Source organism: Fukomys damarensis, unplaced genomic scaffold (genome assembly GCF_012274545.1).
Source record: "Fukomys damarensis isolate Sample0158 unplaced genomic scaffold, DMR_v1.0_HiC HiC_scaffold_24, whole genome shotgun sequence".
NCBI lineage: Eukaryota > Metazoa > Chordata > Mammalia > Rodentia > Bathyergidae > Fukomys > Fukomys damarensis.
The window spans coordinates 12,312,751-12,332,605 of record NW_022900936.1 but is presented as its reverse complement, the minus strand read 5'-3'; the positions used below and the strand labels follow the sequence as shown (position 1 = coordinate 12,332,605).

Genomic DNA, 19,855 nt, shown 5'->3' with positions numbered 1-19,855 from the left:
AATATTTATTTTCTGAAAAGTTTAAAATCATTTACTTATGGGATAAGTACAGATTAAATATCCACTCTGTGCATATACAAGAGTAACTAGCCACAGATTTATCAGTAACAGCCAGTAACTAGCTCATTTTTAATGGGCAAAGGGTGAAAAAAGAAGGTGCTACTGATGATCTTCACAACAAAAGACAAAACAAGAAGGAAGACAGAAAGAGACAGAGAAAAGAGAGAAAGCAAACAAGCGGCAAGCTGGCAAACAAGATCAAAGGGAGAAGGGAAGACAAATATGTACCTGAGAAGTAATACAAAGAAAACAAAGGTAAAAATTAAATACTATTTTTTTATGATTTGAATCACATATAATCAGTTCACATCTACAATTAACTAAATATAGAGTGATTCGGAGTTTGAAAATAAAACAAGAGGGCCGGGGATTTACCTCAGTGGTTCCACTGCCAGACTCACAAGCACAAGGAATCGAGTTCAGTCTTCAGTACAAAAAATGTATATACATCAAGAGTTTTATTTCATAACACTTTCACTGTATGATAGATTCCTGATATATGAGCAAAGCTATCTCAGCCATGAAGGCCTTGTTTTCTCAATAACCATAGATTTATGTCACCATGTGAAGATCATTGTTAGTTAATGTGACACTGCACTGCCTGAGGTTTCCCCACCCACCTCCAAAGAGGTATAAAAGGCTCTTGGCAGACAGTTTGTCCAGATTTAAGATATTTACTTCCAGATCCTCAACAGAACAGTCCACTGCCGACACCATGAGCTACTATGGCAATTACTATGGTGGCCTGGACTACGGCTATGGTGGCCTAGGCTGTGGCTAGGGTGGCTGTGGTGACTATGGTTACAGCTGTTGTAGAAGACGCTGGTCCTATGACTTCTACTGAGCAATTTTCACAGCGTCTTAGCCTATTGGCCATAACCTGCTGTTTTACTGGAATTATCTTCAATTATGTTTGTGTGATACATTCTTAAATGTCTTCAAACTCCTGCCACATATTTAACTATATAAAAATGAAATAAACTGCAACATATCATGTTGATTCACAAGTATCAGTTGAATTAATCAATGATTTGTAGAAAAGTTCTGTATTATCTTTATAATATGTGAAACATGACCAATTTTAATTCTCATTTTTATACAAAAATTTATTATTAAATAAACTATATCATATCCCAGGTACCATTTACTTACTGTTCTGCTACATTAGCTATTTTGCTTATATGCTTTGTGTGTGATGTCATGGTATTACGAGTAAGAGAGTGAGTGTAAGAGAGAGGTATGGTAGTATGTTAGAGAATGTGAAAGAAGGGAGAAAGTTAAATTTTTTGCAAAAATTTGGCATCTACATTGAATGGGTAATAAAAGCAATGTTTCTGTAACAGATAATACCAATTTATTTTAACAACATAAGGCTTTATTCTCACCTAACTTTTCATTTTGCTCTTTATCTAGGTTTTAAATATGGTTATTTCTGCAATCATATCTGTATTCCCATCTTATAATTAGAAAAACTCTATGGCTCTATTCCTCATCACTTGTACTACTAGTGGTTGGATTATAGCAGCTAGAGCTCTGCCTGAGCAAAATATGTCTCATTTTATAAAAATATTCTTCCTACTGAAAGATGGAGGTGTTGTTTCAGTTACATTCCCAACCCCTTTCACTAAATATTGGCTCTTGTCACTTAAAGGAGGAGAGGTTTCTATTGGCTTGTGGTTGACTGGCTCTAAGGTTCACATGGCACCCAGCTCAGTCAAACAATCAGACATGTTCAGTAGCTTAGGGGCAACCATGAAATATCTATGGTAAAATGCAATATCAATCTGGTTTTTCTACAATTTTAATAAAACATACTGGGCTTATGAACTGGGCTTATGGAATTATGTGAAGTAACAGACAATAGGTGCTAACTAAAACATGGAAAACATATTGGAGCTTGCAGAGCTGAAATTTTTGAAGAGCTATAATTAATAAATAGAAGAAACTTAAAGGAAATTTGTAAAATATATATTTAACTGGAAAAATCACCATCAATTAAATATAAACTCTCACAAAGAAATGAGTAATATGTGTAAGAATCAATAAATTTAGATGAACTATTAAACTGAAACATACTTTGATGAACTATGATTATATTAGTTACTTTTCTCAGTACTGAGATAAAATATACCTCAAAGGAGGAAAGATTTATTTCGCTCACAATCTATAGAGATTTCAGTCCATAAATGACTGGCTCCAGGGCAAGGCGGAATGGTAAACAGGCATCACAGAGGAGAAATAGTTCATGGTTGGTATAAGGTAACAAAGCTACAAGGGTCGACCACAGCTCTTTCTGCTCTTTATATCTTATCCAAGTTACTTAGGGTGGGTACCATTCTCACCCTTAATTCCAGTGCCCTTGACCCCAGCATTGCATCATGAGTCAACCTCAGTGTCAACATTCTAGATCCAGCCACTTCTGAAAAAGCCCTACCTATGACTAGAGGGACATCTGGACACAAATGGCAGAAAAGACCAACTGAAAAAAACATTAGAAAAAATCAAAATGTAAAATATTGCAGAGAGTGTAAAAGCTGCACTGGGGCTCATGCAATGGCAAAACATTCACATAAGTGGGATACAGCAAAGGAAGAGAAAGAATAAAACACTTTGAATAGAAAAGTATTGTGCATATTTTCACACTGAAAGTTTTCGATACACAAATTTTAGAAGGTATTCATTTCCTAGAGAGAGAAAACCAATTAAAGTCATACATAGACATAACTCAGTATCTGGAAATTAATTGGAAAACAAAACTCTTAATTGAAATAGATAAAATAAGCACATCACCTACAAAGAGAAACAATAAGTTTGACAGTAAAATACCTCTACAGAAACAAAGGCAGTGGGACGACAATGTAACAATGTAAGGAGAGATTATAAATAATCATAAGTCTACAATTGCACATAATCACAGTGCCTACATAATAAAACAAAGTAATATCACATTGGCAAAATATAAAATACTATCTGTAAAGTAAATAAACATAAAGATTACATGATCAATAGATATAAATCATTTTTTTTAACTTTTCGCAATTTGAAATGATAGATTTATTCTGGAAAGACAATGAGCTGTTACAAACTGTACCACTATCAACATGAGTACGCACATATCAAGAAGTGGGAAGGGTAGGGGAAAGGTAACAAGGGAAAAGAAAAAAATAGGAGAAAATGAAAAAATGGAAATAAAGTGTTTGTAAATGGGGAGGGGAGGAGGGGGTGAAGGGAGGGCAGCGGCAAGGGGAAAAAATGAGAACCAAGACCTGTCATGTAGAGGTACAAGATCCCAATAATGAATGTAACTGTACTGTATACCTAAAATGTGCCAATAAACTCAATTTTAAAAAGCAATAAAATGAAATACCCATGTTAATGGTTTGCACCATAACATATATCAAGTGACAATTAAATAGAGAATGAACCAGAGCCTCATTAACAAGTGTTTCATTTTAAAAGCCCTTAATTGTATAAACAACTGTTATGAAGATCATATTGACCCCCTAAGTAAACATACTGAAGACATTGTCTAAAGCACATTGGTGAGAATATATTTCACTTCCTGTAATTTCCCCCACCCACCACCAAGGAAGTATAGAAAGCCTTAGCAGACAGTGACATCACTCAAGTTACCCACTTCCTGGTCTCCAACAGAACAGTCCACTCCTGACACCATGAGCTACCATGGCAACTACTATGGAGGTCTGGGCTATGGCTCTGGTGGCTGTGGTTATGGCTGTTGCCACCAGCCGTGCTACGGAAGATACTGGGCCTATGGCTTATCCACAGCTTCTTTGCCTGGCTAACCCTGCAATTTTACTGGGATTATCTACAATTTTGTTTACAGGTAAATTCTCAACATTTTGAAAAACACCATCTATATCTAAAATTCTCTGAAAGAAAATATAATTTTGGTAAATCAACACGAATTATATCTTAGCTTTGGAAAAACTTCTGTAGCAGTTTTTATAATCCTATGTAAAATGTGGGGTTTCCTCATAAAATAATGTAACATTAAATAAACTATGTAACATTAAATAAACTATATTTCATGCTAAATATATCTTTATGCTAATCAAAGTGTTTTTATTTGTGTCAGTATTTGCGTGTGACTAATCACAAGTGTGTTGTTGTGGTTTTCTTTTTTTCCATTGAGTTTATTGGTACATTTTAGGTACACAGTACAGTTACATTCAACACTGGGATCTTGTACCTTTACATAATAGGTCTTGGTTCTCATTTTTTCCCTTGCCCCTGCCCTCCCTTCACCCCCTCCTCCTCTCCCCATTTATAAATACTTTATTTCCATTTTTTTCATTTTCTTCTATTTTTTTATTTTCCCTTATTCCCTTTCCCTTTTCCCCTACCCTTCCCACTTCCCCTACACCTTTAGCTCTTTTCTTCCTATTTCACATTGTCAATTATACCACTTTGAGGAAGAGGAAGGAAAGTGGGTAATGGGTGGAGGGAGGGAGAGAGGAAGCTCTCTTTCTATACTAGGGATCTAAACTCTATGGATAGAATTTCAAATATTTTCACAGATTCATGTGAATTTCTTTTAATAAATGCTGTTCAATATCCTCTAGCATCTTCGTTTGCTTATGCATTTTGCTCAAGTTTTAAACATGGCTATTTCTATAATAACATCTCTATTCATGTCAGATCATTTAAAATTGTGTATCTGTGTTTTCGGTATCATTTACAGCCCCTGTGTTTGGATTGTACCAGCTAAAGCTCTACCTCTACAAAAAGTTACTTAGTCTTTAGAAATAGTCTGTCTGTCTTGAATATAAGTGTTGTCTTAGAAAGTTTTCTAGTCACTTGGACAAACCATCCTGCACCCACGACATGAACGAACAGAGTTTTGTTTGGGGTCCTGGTTAGATGACTCAAAGGCAGAAATACCATGGTGGAAAGGCCTGAGTAGAGCATAATGTGCTCAGCTCGTGGCAGCCGAGCAGCAGATAGAGAGGATGAGCCTGGCAGGGCCGCACACCCTTCTTTGTCAGAGCCCAGTGACCAGCCTTCAACCAAGCCCCACCTCCAAACAGCACTCTCAGCTTCTGAAACCCTGACATTAATAACAACCCCATAGTCCATTGACCTCTCTAAAGCCCTGCTTCCAAGCTCTTGAGTATTTGGGGGGTTATTCCCGATCTAAACCATAACAGGTGCAATCATATTGAAAATTTCACCACTAAAAATGTCATTCGGCCTTTCCAACGTGGCAACGAGTAGCATCTAAAGCTATACCAATTTATTCTCATTATTCAAAAACTAATGTAAAAAAATGCGTTATGCACAGCCAGAAAAATTCTTTTCGAGACCTTGACATATTTTCTAAGCAAAAAATTAAAAGTTGATTGATTGATTGATTGATTGATTTTATCCAGAAGCCTGGTCTGTAAGAAATGTGTGTGCTCATGCCTGTTGATATTCTTGAGATTCAAACTGCTTCATTCCTAACCCTAATTCACTCCTGAAAATGTCAAAGGAAATGAAATGCTGATGGAAAAGTGGGGTTTCAACAGAACAAAATGCTAAAGATGCAGAAATTTTGTACGAGAATATTGAGATGCCACTGATCTTTACTTCTACCAGGAAGACAAGAGAGTGCTGAGAGAGGTATAACCAGCAGAATTTTGGATTCCACCCCCTACTCCCATGACTAGCAAACCACAGGTGGAGACATAAAAAAACAAGATCCTACAAAAGACGTACTGTCAAATCACTAAGGTTAACTCAAAGCAAGGCTTCTCCTTGAGATACTTTGCAAATTCTGAAATTGTGAGGCTGTGTTTCCAGAGAGAACACAAGAATCTCCCCAAAATTAGACGTTTTGTCCATATCAATGTGATGGAAAAATAATCACTAGAGTTCAAAATTTGCTAAAAAGAAGCAATGTTCACTGTTAAGGGAGTACTTCTTCTAGGGTGGTCCAAACAGTGTTAAATAGACCCTTGTCAGGAGCCTTATTATTTTCTGTTAGCTTTTGAATGGATTATAATAATCAAACTTGCTTTTTTTTTTCTTTCTTTCTTTCCTGCTTGCTTTCTTGCTTTCTCCCTTTCCTTCCTTCTTGATAGTTACCTTTCTTTCTTTCAATGGACCTTGTTATTCTGTCCATAAAGATCTAAAATTTTTGAGCTCAAGTAATATTCCAACCTCAGCCTCCTCTGAACCATGAGCAAGAATCACAACACCAGGGTCAGAAAACAAACATTTTCTAGAGGCTAAGACCAAAGAAAAACCTCTGTGTTGAAATCCTAGACTATTTTGCATTATCTATAATGTTAATTTAAAAATGTCACAGATATGAAACCTTACAGAATTATTAAACTGAAGTAACAAATAATAAAACTACCTAAAACATGAACAACATATTGACATTCACAAGCAAGAAATTTTGGAATAGACATAATTAATGAATACAAGAAAATTAGAGGAGATTTGAAAAATATGCATTAATCCTGGGGTTATTCACAGGAGAATTCAACTTAAATTATACTTCCTAAAAGGTGAGTGATACAGTAGTGATGAGCCAATAATCTCCAGAGTGCTGAGTTCGCAAAGAAGCACACTGCATGAAAAGTGGGTCTCTCTTACAGGTGGGCCCAGACAGCGGTACAGAGAGCCTTTGTGAGGAGCTTGATTCAGTGTTAGTTTTTGCTCGAATTATGCCAGTCCTGGTCCAATCCTTGTTATCTGTTTTGTTTTTCTTTCTTTCCTTCTTTCTCTACTTTTCCTTTCTTTTCTCTCCTTCATTCTTTTCTTCTTTCCTTTCTTTCTGTCTTTCTTCCATTCTTTTTTCTCTTCATTTCATTCTTTTTTCCTTCACTATTTTTCTCTTCTTTTCTTTCTTTCATTTCTTCTTTACTTTCTTCCTTCCTCCCTCTTTTTTTTCTTCTTTTCAACTTTCTTTCTTTCTTTCCATTGCTGAACTACAAACAATGGGCAACACAACTAGCTCAGACAATCACAGGTTTCCCAAAAGCCTAGGTACCACCCCAAAATTCTCTATGGTGAGCTCTTTTGATCCACTATAATTTGAATGACAAATGTTGAGTGTATCAAAACATGTAGAAGTATATAAAGGAAGCACCAGATAATATAATATGACTAAAACATGAACAACATTTTGGAATTGGTGGACAAGAAATATTAAAGTAGACAATATCAATAAATATAAGTTAAAGAACTTGCAATGTATGCCCAATAGAACTGGAGAAACTCAGCATATGAACAAATTTAAATTCTAGTTCTTAAAACAGTGAGTAATATAGTTAAGAATTCAGTATATTTACGTGACTTGAAAAATTGAAACCTTTGTTGATAATTGTCAATTGAAACACAAAGAAATACTGAAATGTAATATACTGAACAAAGGATATGTAAGATTGCATGTAATGGAAAATTACTTATGTAAATAGAATTTAGTAGAGGAAGAAAAATAAAGCGGGAATCTTTTTGAGTAGAAAATATTTTGTATTTTTTCAAAACTACTAAAAGATATATGTCCACTAATTATAAATATTATTCACTGTTTAGAGGAAGACTGTCAATTATGAACAAGAGTTGAGAAATAATTTCATTCATTTACTTATTTTTAATTAATTTGTCAGTAAACAATGTATACAATACAATGACATTAATTGTTAGAAATTTGTGCCTTTAAATAATCCATCTTGGTTCTTATTTTTGCCCCTTCCCCTGCCTTCCCTTCAACCCCTCCCTCCTTCCCTATCTACAAAGACTTTATTACCATTATTTTTCATTTTCTCATATTAATTCCATCCCCTTCTTACCTTTCTCCTACCCCTGTCTCCCTTTCCTCTTTGTCCCTTTTCTTCCTATTTCACATTGTCTATTCTACCTTTTAGTCCTTATTTACATTTTCAGTTTCTCCCTCTAGAGAAACATCCCTGGTCATTTGAGAAATGCAAATGAAAATAACGCTGGAATTCCACCTCATCCCAGAAAGAAAGAAATTTTTATAGGTAAGACTTTTGGAAAGGGCAAGGTAGTGCAGGAAGAAATAAGGAAGAAAGGAAAAAGAAAAGAGAGAGAGAGGATAAGAGGAAGGAGAAAGGAAGGGAAGAGAAGGGAGAGGAGAGGAGAGGAGAAAAGAAAGGAGCGTGTATGACTGTAGAGTAATGGAAAGAAAAAATGGGAACTCTCTTTTCATGATTTGCACAGGAACTTGTAATCATGTCATATATATACAATTCTAAAAATACAGAATGGGCCTGCACCTTGTAAACAGGACTAGAGTTTCACTGTCAAGTGCCATGATTGGATGATGGATTTCTGACGTAAGAGCAAAACTATTTCAATTAGGAGAACCTTGTCTTCTCAAATAGTAAAGATCTTGATGACATTGTCTGAAGCACCTGATGCTGCCTTTCCTGTGCCCTCACCTACCACTGAGGGGGTATAAAAGGCCCTTGGCAAACTGTGACATTTATACTTCTGATACCAACTTCTCGTTGTGAACTGAATAGTGCACTCCTGACAACATGAGCTACTACAGCAGCTACTAGGGAGGTCTGGGCTATGGCTATGGTAGCCTAGGCTGTGGCTATGGCTGTGGCTATGACGGCAGCTAGGGCGGCTATGGTAATGGCTGTCACCGCCCCCTGTACTGTAGAAGATACTGGTCCTCTGGCTTCTACTGAGGAATTTTCACAGCTTCTTAGACTGTTGGCTACATCTTCCGGTTTTAATGGGATTATCTCCAATTTCCTCCACATGATAAATTTTTTAATATTTTCAAACCAAGATAATATACTAAACTATTTAGAAACAAAAAATCGTCCATGTCTTTTTGACTCTTCAGTATTTATTGGATAATGTGATAGTTTGTAGAAAAGCTTCTGGAAAACTTTTATAAATCTATATAAATATAATCAAATTGGACTTTTTATTTTTGTATAAACATGCATTTCTAAATAAGGTGTATTTCATTGCAATTATTGCTTTGTTACTTTCTGTCACCTTTGGACTTTGCTTGTATATTTGTGTATTTGTGTGTGTTTAGTCACACTTGTGTGATGGTTATGTTGTGGAAGAGAACAAGATTAAGACAGGGATAAAAAGGAAGACAGGACAGATTGATGGGGTGGAAAGGAGGGAGAGATGAATGAACCTATTTTTTGCAGTAAATAGGATGTAAAGTGTGTCAAAATATCAATTCTTTCTCATGGGTAATACAAATTTGTTTTCATATATGTCTTTTAATCTCAACTATGATTTTCACTCACTCATTTTTTTTTCTTAAATGACTTTTTCTACAATAAAATCTGTATCGATCTCTGATCATTTAAAATTGTGTGTATCTCTATGCTTCGGTTTATTTGTAAAACCTGTGGTTGGGTTACATCAGCTACAACACCTCCAAAAACATTTCTCATTTCTTCAAAAAAAAAAATATTCTGCCTGCAGAATGACCCCAGGTCTTAGACACTTTTCCCATTGCTTTGACAAAATATCCAAAACCCACAACACAAAGGAAGAGAGGATCATGTTGGTTCATGATAATCTAGCACTATGGAAACTACAGCATAGTGAAAAGGCCTGAGCAGAGCTTAACCTGCTCTTATCGTAGCAGCCAAGAAGAAGAGAGAAAAGGGTGGAGAGGGAGGAGGTACACTCCTTCAGGTCACAGCCTTAGTGAGTTCCCACATCCTAACAGCACACCTCAGTTGCTCAAATTTAAATGCATAAATAAGCTGATAAATATCCCACACCCATTATCCATTTAGTTTTAAAAGTGCGCCCTCCTTATGGGAATATTCTGGATATAACCATCACAGGTGTTTTTATATTGAAAACATCAGCAATGATGATATTCCAGAATGCCCACATAGTACCATAGATATACGATAGCCTCACTAGAGCAGTTCTAAGTATTCAGAAAACCATGTATGTGCCACACAGAGCAAAAATAATTCCTTTCAAGGCCTGCAGATATTTACTTGCTCATTGTGTTGATATTGTTCTGATACTTTTGTATAAAAATACTTTATATATTTTTAGGTTAACATCAAATTTTTTTAACCTGAGAAGCCTGGTCTTTATCAAATGTATTTGTTTATGAGTGATGATTTTCTTTAGATTACAATTCCTCCCATTCTAAAAGAGATTTAATTTCATTTGGGAACTCCAACTGGCACTGACAAATATACTAAAATGCAGAAAGAAAATATAAGGAATAAAGACAAATGTTTTGAAAATGGAGAAATTTTGGAAAAGTTGATGGAAATTACATCTTTGTGGATTGTAGGAGGAAGGGAAAAAGGTTGCTGGGGGAAGTAAAATCAACAGAATTTTGTATGCCTATTTCCCCCAAGCCTAGCAAACTACACCATTGGAAACATAACACAATCCTGAAGATGACGCACTAGTATTACAAACCTTAGGGTAACACAAACCGAGGTTTTTCATCAAGACACAGCAAATTCTAAAATTACAGGAATGTGTTTACTAAGAGAAGAAGCAGAATCATTTGAAAAATAGAAATTTGTTCCACATCAAGCTGATGAGGAACAAAAAAAGAGTTCTAAAGCACTACAGTTCAGAATTTGCTAAGCAGTACCTTTAATTGAAAAGGGAGGTGCTCTTACAGGTTGGACTTTAACATAGAAGGCATCCTGGTAAGGAGTCTTATTCCATGTTAGTCTTTTACTGAATTGGCAAGCCCTTCTTCTTTCTTTCTTTTTTCTTTCTCACTTTCACGTTTTCCTTTCTTTTCATTCTTTCTTCCTTCCCTCTTCTTTTCATCTAGATTGATTTTGTTATTCTGTAGACAAGTCTCTAAAACTTCTGAGCTCAAGTGATACTTGCACTTTAGCCTCTGGAGGAACAAAGGACAAGCAGGGGTCCTTACAACCAGCTCAGAAAATCAGTTTCCCAGAGCCTATGTGAGACCCTGAAAACCTCTGCAGTGAAGCGCAATATTGTTTTGGATCCTTAAAATTAACACAAAATGCAAAGAATATGAAACCCTGTTGAAAAGTTGAAAAACAAGTAGCATAATAAAAGCCAATTCCACCCAAAAGAACAATGTATTGGAGTTTGCAGACAAGAAATTTTCAAATCAACATAATTTATAAATATAAGATGTTAAAGGAAATTTGCAAAATAGATATTGAAACTGAAGAAATTCCTCATAGAATCAAATTTAAATTCTAGTTGTCAAAAAAGTGTAAAATTTACTACTTAAGAGTTCAATAAACTTAGCTGAGTTATTAAACTGAAACCTACATTGATAATATATACTGCATTGAAACAAAAATAAGAATAATTGCAACATAAAATACTTAAGAAGACATATGATATGAATGATATATCAGAGCTCATAAAATGACAAACATATATATAAGTATAAGTCAGTAGAAGAAAAAAAAATCCAACATTTTTTAGCAAAAAATATTGTATAGTTTTTAAAAATTGGTAAAAGCCAAATTTACAAATTTTAAAAGTTATTCACTACCAAGAAGGGTAATACCAATTAAAGCACATCCTAGCTCATTAGCTCATAATTAAGTTTAAAGCCAAAATATTAATTTAGGTAGACAAAAATAAAAACAAAGAGAAACAGTAAGGCTGACATTAGTACTCCTTTACAGAAAAAAAAAGACAGCTAGAAGAAATTTAATGATACCTATAAAACTTTTGATGAAACACCGTTAGTATAGAAATTCATGCAATCATAATTGCCTTAGAATAAAATAAAAATCATGTTAATAGAATATCAAATATTTTATTATAAGTAAAGAAAATAAAAACAATAGTTACAAGAAAATAGTGATAAATGCATTTATCTATTATTCATATTAAGAAATTAATTCATTTAGAAAAAACAGAAAAATATGGACACATGAAAATGTAGATTAATTAAAATAAAGACAAAATAAAGACAAATATTAATTTGCACACGTGGCAATAGTTCTTGTTTTTATAAGCAGAAAAAATATACAGCAAAGACTGTCATAAAATACTGTGCACAAAATATATAGTTCTGACACCTAGCTTACTAGGAAAGAGTAAAGAATAACATACATTGAAACAGTAAATCTGGAAAAAGTAAATCAGTAAAACTGGAAAAGTCAGAATATTTAAAAGTTGAGTGGGATAGCAATACTAGTTATATCTTTGCATGCAACCAATGAAAATGTTCTTACAGATGAGTGACAAAAATACAAATATGGTAGTGCAAGAATAAAATGGCAATATCTTGGATTTTTCAGGCCTTACTGTCTGTGTCTCAACAGTGAACAACAAATGGATGTGAATATTTTCCTATAAAAATTATTTTATGAAATGAACAATGGACAAGAGTTTGTGTAAAGTTCAAATAGGATAATATTCAGTGGGATTATTCTATTTGTTTTTTGCTTTGTTTTACTTTGTTTTTGAGTAGGAAAAAATTATTGAGAGAAAGGTAGCTTCTATCTAAGAGTCAGAAGGGTGACTGGAAAGTGAGTTGCCCAATCACCATACTTCATAAAGGTGTTGTATGGGACAAAGCCATAAGGCGGGATCAAAGTGGGACAAAACTATAGTCAACTAGTAAAATTACAAGTGCAGTCACTTAGTTAATATTGATCCAATGAGAAATCACGATGGGGACAAAACTATGAACAACCAATGAGATTATGACAAGTATAGGTATCACTTAGGTAATATTGATTAAATGGGGATCCATTGGCAGAGCAAGTCATGTAACAAGCATACAAGGAATGAGCAAGGATTTTCGATGGTAAGGGATGGCTCAGGGATCTTTCTCGGAAGATCTTGGTCACCCACCCAGATGATTGATACCTATTTAGAATATTGATAACTGATAGTCATCCTACACGGGTGTGATAGTTTTTCTCCTTTTACATTGCAGGCCTTAAGTGAATGTGTCTTGCTTGTCCTCCGTGTTACCTCCTTGACTGTCCTCCATGTTGACTTCTCATGAGTTTGCCCTGTCTAACTGCCTACAAGACTTCTAATTAACTTACCTATCTGTAATATTCGCTCCTCTGTAAGTAGTACCCCTAACTGCTGTGAGGAGTCAAAGGGCAAAGACCATTATGGCTCCTTGGGGCTGAAGAGGGTCATAGTTGTGATCAGCAGTCAGAGTTATTTACAGAAGGTCTATCTAAAGGCCCTGGATAGGCATCAGGCATTGTCATCTTGGGTAGACATATAATAACTTTGAGTCTGGAGGCGACAGAACCAAAGAAGCAGTCAAAAATACATGGGCCAAATAATAAGGTCACCAGGATTGCTATGAATATAGCCAACAAGTGTTTCCACCAGGAGGAACTAGTAATAGTGTCCCACAAGGATGAGAAGCAGAAGGCCCAGAGGCCTAGAGAATCCAAAATAGAAGTCGTTTAGCAGTTATGAGCTATTTACAAGGTCAATCTAGTGGATCCTGGTAAAGGAAGTGTAGCACATTTGTCTTTGGTTCCACTTGTATGACTGCTTGGAGTTTGGCAACCTCTGTTTGCTCTTAAGTCTGATATTTTGTCCTAAGTCTCTCCAGTTTTACCATTCTGGAAGCTTCTTCTTGAAATCCAAAGCCACAGAGGAGGGATGTGCCTTGAACCAAACACTGCTGAAAACTGCATTATTTCTCAGGGGCAGGACAATGGAGAAGGGACAGAAGAGTGTCAGTAAGTATGGCACAAGAGCTAAATCTTAACCTTCTCAGGTGTAGAAGGATAATTAAGATCAAGAGATTTTCCAGAATGGATCTGCAATCCTTAGCAAAACATGTCTCTGACCACTAATCTAAGTGGAAGGCCTCCAAAATGATAGAAGGGAAAGAGATGTAGCTCCCAAACTTGCTAAGTATCTAAAATGAAAGTTCATGTTCTCTAAAATCAAATAATGAATTCTAGGAATACAGGAGGTTAAAAGTAGGAAAAATTTGTTGAGAGAAAGATAGTTTCTTTCTAAGAGAGACAGAAGGGGGACTGGAAAGTGGGTTGCCCCAGAATTATGCTTTCCTTACTCATTTTAATGCAAAATTATAATCCCTTCCCTTTCAGTGTGGCTATGAAGGTCACTTGTTCTGAGATAATTATAGAAAAAGTATTTTTCTATACCCTTGCATTTGGTATTGGCTATGATCAAAGGAAAAGAGTGATTTAAGCAAAGTAAGGATTGCAGGTAGAGCATTGACCTTAACCATGTTGTGTTTCACAATTATATCTACAGTATGTTTACAGGAAATGACAAAGACAATCATAAAGCATATAGAGTTACTCTCCACAAAAGGGTCACTTCATTTCTGGAATGTTTGAAATCATTTACCCAGGAATAATTTCAGATTACATGTCCACTTTTATCATACATGGTAATAACTATGCCTGAAGTTAGCAATGACAGCTGGTAACTAACTCTCTTGTCATGAAAAAGAGTCAAGATTTAAGTTGCTGCTAATACCACATATCAAGAAAGGACTGAATAGGAAGAAAGAGAAAAAGAATGAAGGAAGGAGAGACAGAAAGGAAAAAGAAAATGAGAGCGGGGGCAGGGAGGGAGGGAAAGAAGTTCCTGTGGAATAACGAATTAAAACAAAAAGAAAAGAAAAGAAAATTGTGGCACCTCTTTTCATCCTCTGCGCATAACATATAACCGGGTCATATTTCACAACTAACTATATATAGAATGAACTACAGTCAACCACACAAGAGACTAATTTTAGACTCGAAATTGGATCATGAATTCCTAAGATTGCAGCAAAATTGTCAGTTACGAGAGCCTTGTTTTCTTAATGAAGGCATGAATGATATTTGAACCACATCAGTGAGATAATATGACACTGCATTTCCTGTGGTTTCCCCCCTCATACCACCAAAGAGGTATAAAAGGCTCTTGGCAGACAGTGACATCCAGACACAAGAAACCTACTGTCTGATCCTCAACAGAACAGTGAATTCCTGACATCATGAGCTACTATGGCAACTACTACAATGGCCTGGGCTATGGCTACGGTGGCCTAGGCTGTGGCTATGGCTATGGTGGCTATGGCAGCTATGGCGGCTATGGCAGCTATGGTTATGGCTGCCGCCATCCCCTGTGCTGTAGAAGATACTGGTCCTATGGCTTCTACTGAGGAATTTCTACAGCTTATTAGTCTACTGTCTATACCCACCTGGTTTACAGGAATTATCTCCAGTTTTCTCAAATGAAAAAAAAAAATGTCTTCAAATACCAACTATGTGCCAAATCACACAAAAACACAAAAATACAACACACCATTTGATTCACTCCTATCCTTTGGATAATGCAATAGTTTATATAATATTTTCTGTATTGTTTTTATAATGCTCTGTAATATATAATCAAATTTATTCTCAACTTTTGTGTAAACAGATGCATCATTAAATAAACTATAATTTCTCATAAATATCACTTTGTTACTGTTCTTTATTAGGAGTGTTGCTTATGTTTTCCTGTATTTGTGTGTCATTAATCACGTTTGTTTTTGTTGATTTGAGGTAAATAAAGAGATAAGATGAAAAGAGAAAAAAAATGCAGGAGTGTTGGGGGTGGGAGGAAGTGAGGTGGGAACTCTTTTCTCACTACTAGAGTTTTAAACTGAATGGGTAAAAACTCCAGTTCTTTCTCACAAATCACACAGGGTCTTTTTATATGTGTGGTAATCTCAAGTATCATTTTTTGTACATATGTTCTTCATCAATATTCCTAACTATTTCTTTGTTCATTAATATCTGCATTCACACTACGTCATTTAAAATTGTATTTCTCTGATTGGTACAAAGGAGCCCCATGCCATGTGTACACAAATGGAGGTGAATGCTTTTGTAGAAGATATTATTTACCAAAACAAGTAATGCAAAAGAGTACTTATAACCCTAAGTCAGGATATAGTACAGCAAGTTATTCCTTCTTTCACCATGAATGCAGGATTATATGTTGGTTATTCCCTGATTATATGATATCAGCTGTACTGTTCTCACTGTGGACAGGATGTATATGCATACCACTTGCTTTGGGGCATTAACCAGCATTTTCAAAGGAAAGCCCTAACTTAAAAACTAAGGTAAAGGGGGAAAATGAGAACTAAGACCTGTCATGCAAAGGTACAAGACCCCAATAATGAATGAAACTGTACTGTATAACTAAAATGTACCAATAAACTCAATTTTTAAAAAAGCTAAGGTTTGTTAGGGTTGAGATGGAGCATCAAACTTTATGATGGTATGTTTCACAATTACAAGTATAATATGCTTATATTGGTGCAAAGAGAAACACAAAACATAGAATTTCTCTCTGCAAAATGGTCACTTATTGTCTGCAAAGTTTAAAGTCGTTTATCACAGAATAAAGTTAGAAAACTGTGCACTCTATATACGCCTGATATGAACTAGCAAATAATGGTACCAGTGATAACCAATATCTTGCTCAGCTGTCCTGAACAAAGGTCAAGAAAGAACTTGTTACTAAGCAAGGGTAAAGAAATTAGTTCTTACTGGCAAGGTTTTCAAGGAGAAGAGAGGAGGACAGAACCAAAGAAGGAAAAAGAGGAAGATACTAAAAAGGGGAAGCAAGGAAGAAGTGAAGGAAGGAAGGAGACAGACAGGGAGTAATGAATATATCTCTGTGGAGAAATTCAAGCAACACAAAGCAAACATAAAAGTGTGATATACATTTTCACAATTTGCACCATAACATGTAACTGGTCAATGCGTGTGTACACAATTTACTTTTTTTCCCATCATTGAGTTTATTGGTACATTTTAGGTATGCAATACAGTTATGTTCATTATTGGGATCTTGTACCTTTACATGACAGGTCTTGGTTCTCATTTTTTCCCCTTGTCCCTGCCCTCTCTTCACTCCCTCCTCCCCTCCCCATTTACAAACACTTTATTTCCATTTTTTCATTTTCTCATACTTTTTTTCTTTCCCTTATTCCCTTTCCCCTACCCATCCCACTTGCCCTACACCTTTAGCCCCTTTCTTCCTATTTCACAGGGTCAATTATCTCATTAGGATCTTATGTACTATTATAGTTTATTCACACTGTACACAATTTACTAAATATGGAATGAAGAGAGCCACAAAAATGGAACAAGAGTTTCATTTTGGAGGACTGTAATTGGTGATGGATATCTGACATAGGAGAAAAATCACCTTGGTTATGAAAGCTTTGTTTCCTCCATGTAAGGTCATATTCATGACTTTGACCACATTAGTGAGGGAATACAATGCTGTACTTCCTGTGGTTTCCCCCACCCATCATCAAAGAGGTAGAGATGGCCCTTGGCTGACAGTGACACCCAGATTCAAGACACCTACTTCCAGTCCTCAAGAGAACAGTCCACTCCTAACACTATGGGCTACCAAGGCAAATACTGCAGTGGCCTGGGCATTACTGTTATCTGTTATCATCCTAATGTAAAATAGTATCTTGTTGTTTTTTGTTTTTCAGTATTGGGGATCGAACTCTGGACCTTGCACTTATGAGGCAGGCGCAGTGCCACTGAGCTAAACCCCAAGCCCTATAAAATAGTAAACTGCACATTCTTATTTCTCTTATCTATGCTCCACAGCCTCTGCAAAGCACCCTTTCATTCTCAACTTCTATGACATTAAATTTGAAATGCAACATTATTACAGTAGTGACTGTCTTAAACACCTACATTAGTATGCCAAGAAATATGTAAAAGATTGTTCGCAACCACAGTATACCAAATTCTTAAAAATCAAAAAATACAAATGATCTGCAAGAATAAAATAGACAAATAAATTCTGGTATGCTTTCCATAGAATAAACACAAAAAGTAAAATGTATGAATCTTTAAAAAGACCAGGGAGCAAAAGATAACTCTTTGTGTGAATCCAGTTGCTTTAGATGCAAAAATAAAATGTACGATCTTAGAAATCAGAAGAGGTTTACTTAAGGTCTACCATTAAATGGAAACAGGTCTAATGCTAGGTATATTAATTTTCTGTCATGAGGACAAAATACTGACATACCAGTTTAAAAGAAGAAAGATTTATTTTTGTCTCACAGTTTCAGTCCATTGGCTCAATCATTTAGGCTCCATCTCGGACCATTGCTACAGGGGGATTATTCTCTTAATCTGTAAGTATTTAGGGTTCTTGTTATTTAAACCCTAAGAGTAATAATCTGAGTATGGGTGTGATGTCATTTTTCAATGAAATTCTGATTAAGGACGTATTTTCTCTGTGAAAATCTGTCATGTTCCACTATTAACATTTTGTGCACTTGTATGTTATTCAGTATACATGAATGAGGTTTGTTCTAAGGTCCACAGAAGTGGGAGAAGTTACCCCACAGAAAACATTCTGCAGAAAACATGATCCGATAGGTAAGGCATGTTTTCATGTGAGAACATTTGAACAAACTTCTCCTTTAAAAATATATGGTATTTATTAGTTTCAGATATCCAGAAAGGTAGCAGAAAGCAAAGAGAATTCCCACATAGTCTGTACCCCAGCTCCCTTTCTTGGCAACATTATTGTGCAACATGCGTTGTCCTTTATGAGCCCAAACTGATGCATTATCACTAACTGAAGTCTATAGTTTGCACTGTGTTGAACATTCCATGGTAATGAAATTGATGAGCTCCATAGCCACATAAAAACATAATCATAAAGAATAATTTAATTATCCTAAAATCACCCCTTGCTTCAGTTATTTATTTTTGCCCACTCTCCCAAACTCATGATTAACCTTTAACATTATTGGCTAAATAGTTGTATCATTTTCAGATGTGACATAACTAGCATCATGTGCTACATAGTCATTGCAGATTGGCTTCTTCACTGTAGTAATATGTGTTCAGGTATTTTCCATATCTTTCTTGCCTTGAGAGTTCCTTTCTTCTTGCTGCCAAAGAATATTCAATTTGCAAGATATACTAAATATTACCCTCTAGTGCCATGTAGTATATTGCGATTGGTTCCAATTGTAGCCAATTTTGTATAGCCTCTATAAACACCTGTGAACAGGTATTCTTATGGATGTTACATTTTCATCGCTTTAGTTAAACAGCACATTTGTCAAATTGCAAAGTGAAAGTATGTTTAGTTTGGTATGAAACTGCCATGGGGTCTTCCAAACAAGTTGTACCATTTTGCATTACTACCTGGAAAAAGCAAATATTCCTATTGCTCCATATATTTGTCAATATTTGGTGTTTATATTTTGGCCAAGACACTAGATGTCTAGTAGTATCTCTTTGTAACTTACAGCTTCTTTACACAATATGATGGTTAGCAACTTTTCATCTTCTCATGTATTATCTATAATTTTTGGTTGACTATTCAGATTATTGCCCATTTTAACTTTGTTATTTCACTATTTTTGAGAAAACGTCTCATTATACAGCCACATGATTTGTTTGCAGGGATCCTAATATTGTAACAAAGTAATCTTAGCTATAAAGACTTTCTTGTACCTTATTAATTAAGAAAGCCCAAAATATTTCTAAAGAAGAGTGATTAATTTCTTCCACATTTTTCTCATGATGGTTTTTGTTGCCTTACTGATTTTGCAAAATTGCAACATCCTCATACAGTAAGATTGGAAATAAAAGTTACTCAACAATGAACAGTAAGTTACATGATCCAAGCCTTAGCAAACTGTCCAACATACATCCAACACCATGCAAATATTAAAAGAATGACTTAATAAGATGGATAAAAATCCCATTCACATGTTGCATCACTAAGTGGCATGTACCAAATTAATACTATACAAACATTTGTATTTAGCAATCTCCACTATATTGATATCAGA

The 19,855-nt window shown here is 35.3% G+C and overlaps 1 protein-coding gene and 2 pseudogenes across 1 annotated transcript; all 3 read left to right on the top strand.

Moving 5' to 3' along the window:
* The first annotated feature begins 775 nt into the window (after positions 1-775).
* On the top strand, positions 776-3,866 carry LOC117287478 (annotated as a pseudogene).
* A 4,710-nt stretch (positions 3,867-8,576) lies between these two features.
* LOC117287494 lies at positions 8,577-8,735 on the top strand (annotated as a pseudogene).
* Positions 8,736-15,007: 6,272 nt separating this feature from the next.
* On the top strand, positions 15,008-15,175 carry LOC104851432 (keratin-associated protein 20-1-like). Its single transcript, XM_010608599.1, has one exon. It carries the CDS (start codon positions 15,008-15,010, stop codon positions 15,173-15,175), a length of 168 nt encoding a protein of 55 aa, XP_010606901.1.
* Positions 15,176-19,855: the final 4,680 nt, after the last annotated feature.

Coding starts and splice junctions, on each gene's coding strand:
- LOC104851432 (XM_010608599.1), top strand. CDS start 15,008: ATGAGCTACTATGGCAACTACTACAATGGCCTGGGCTATGGCTACGGT.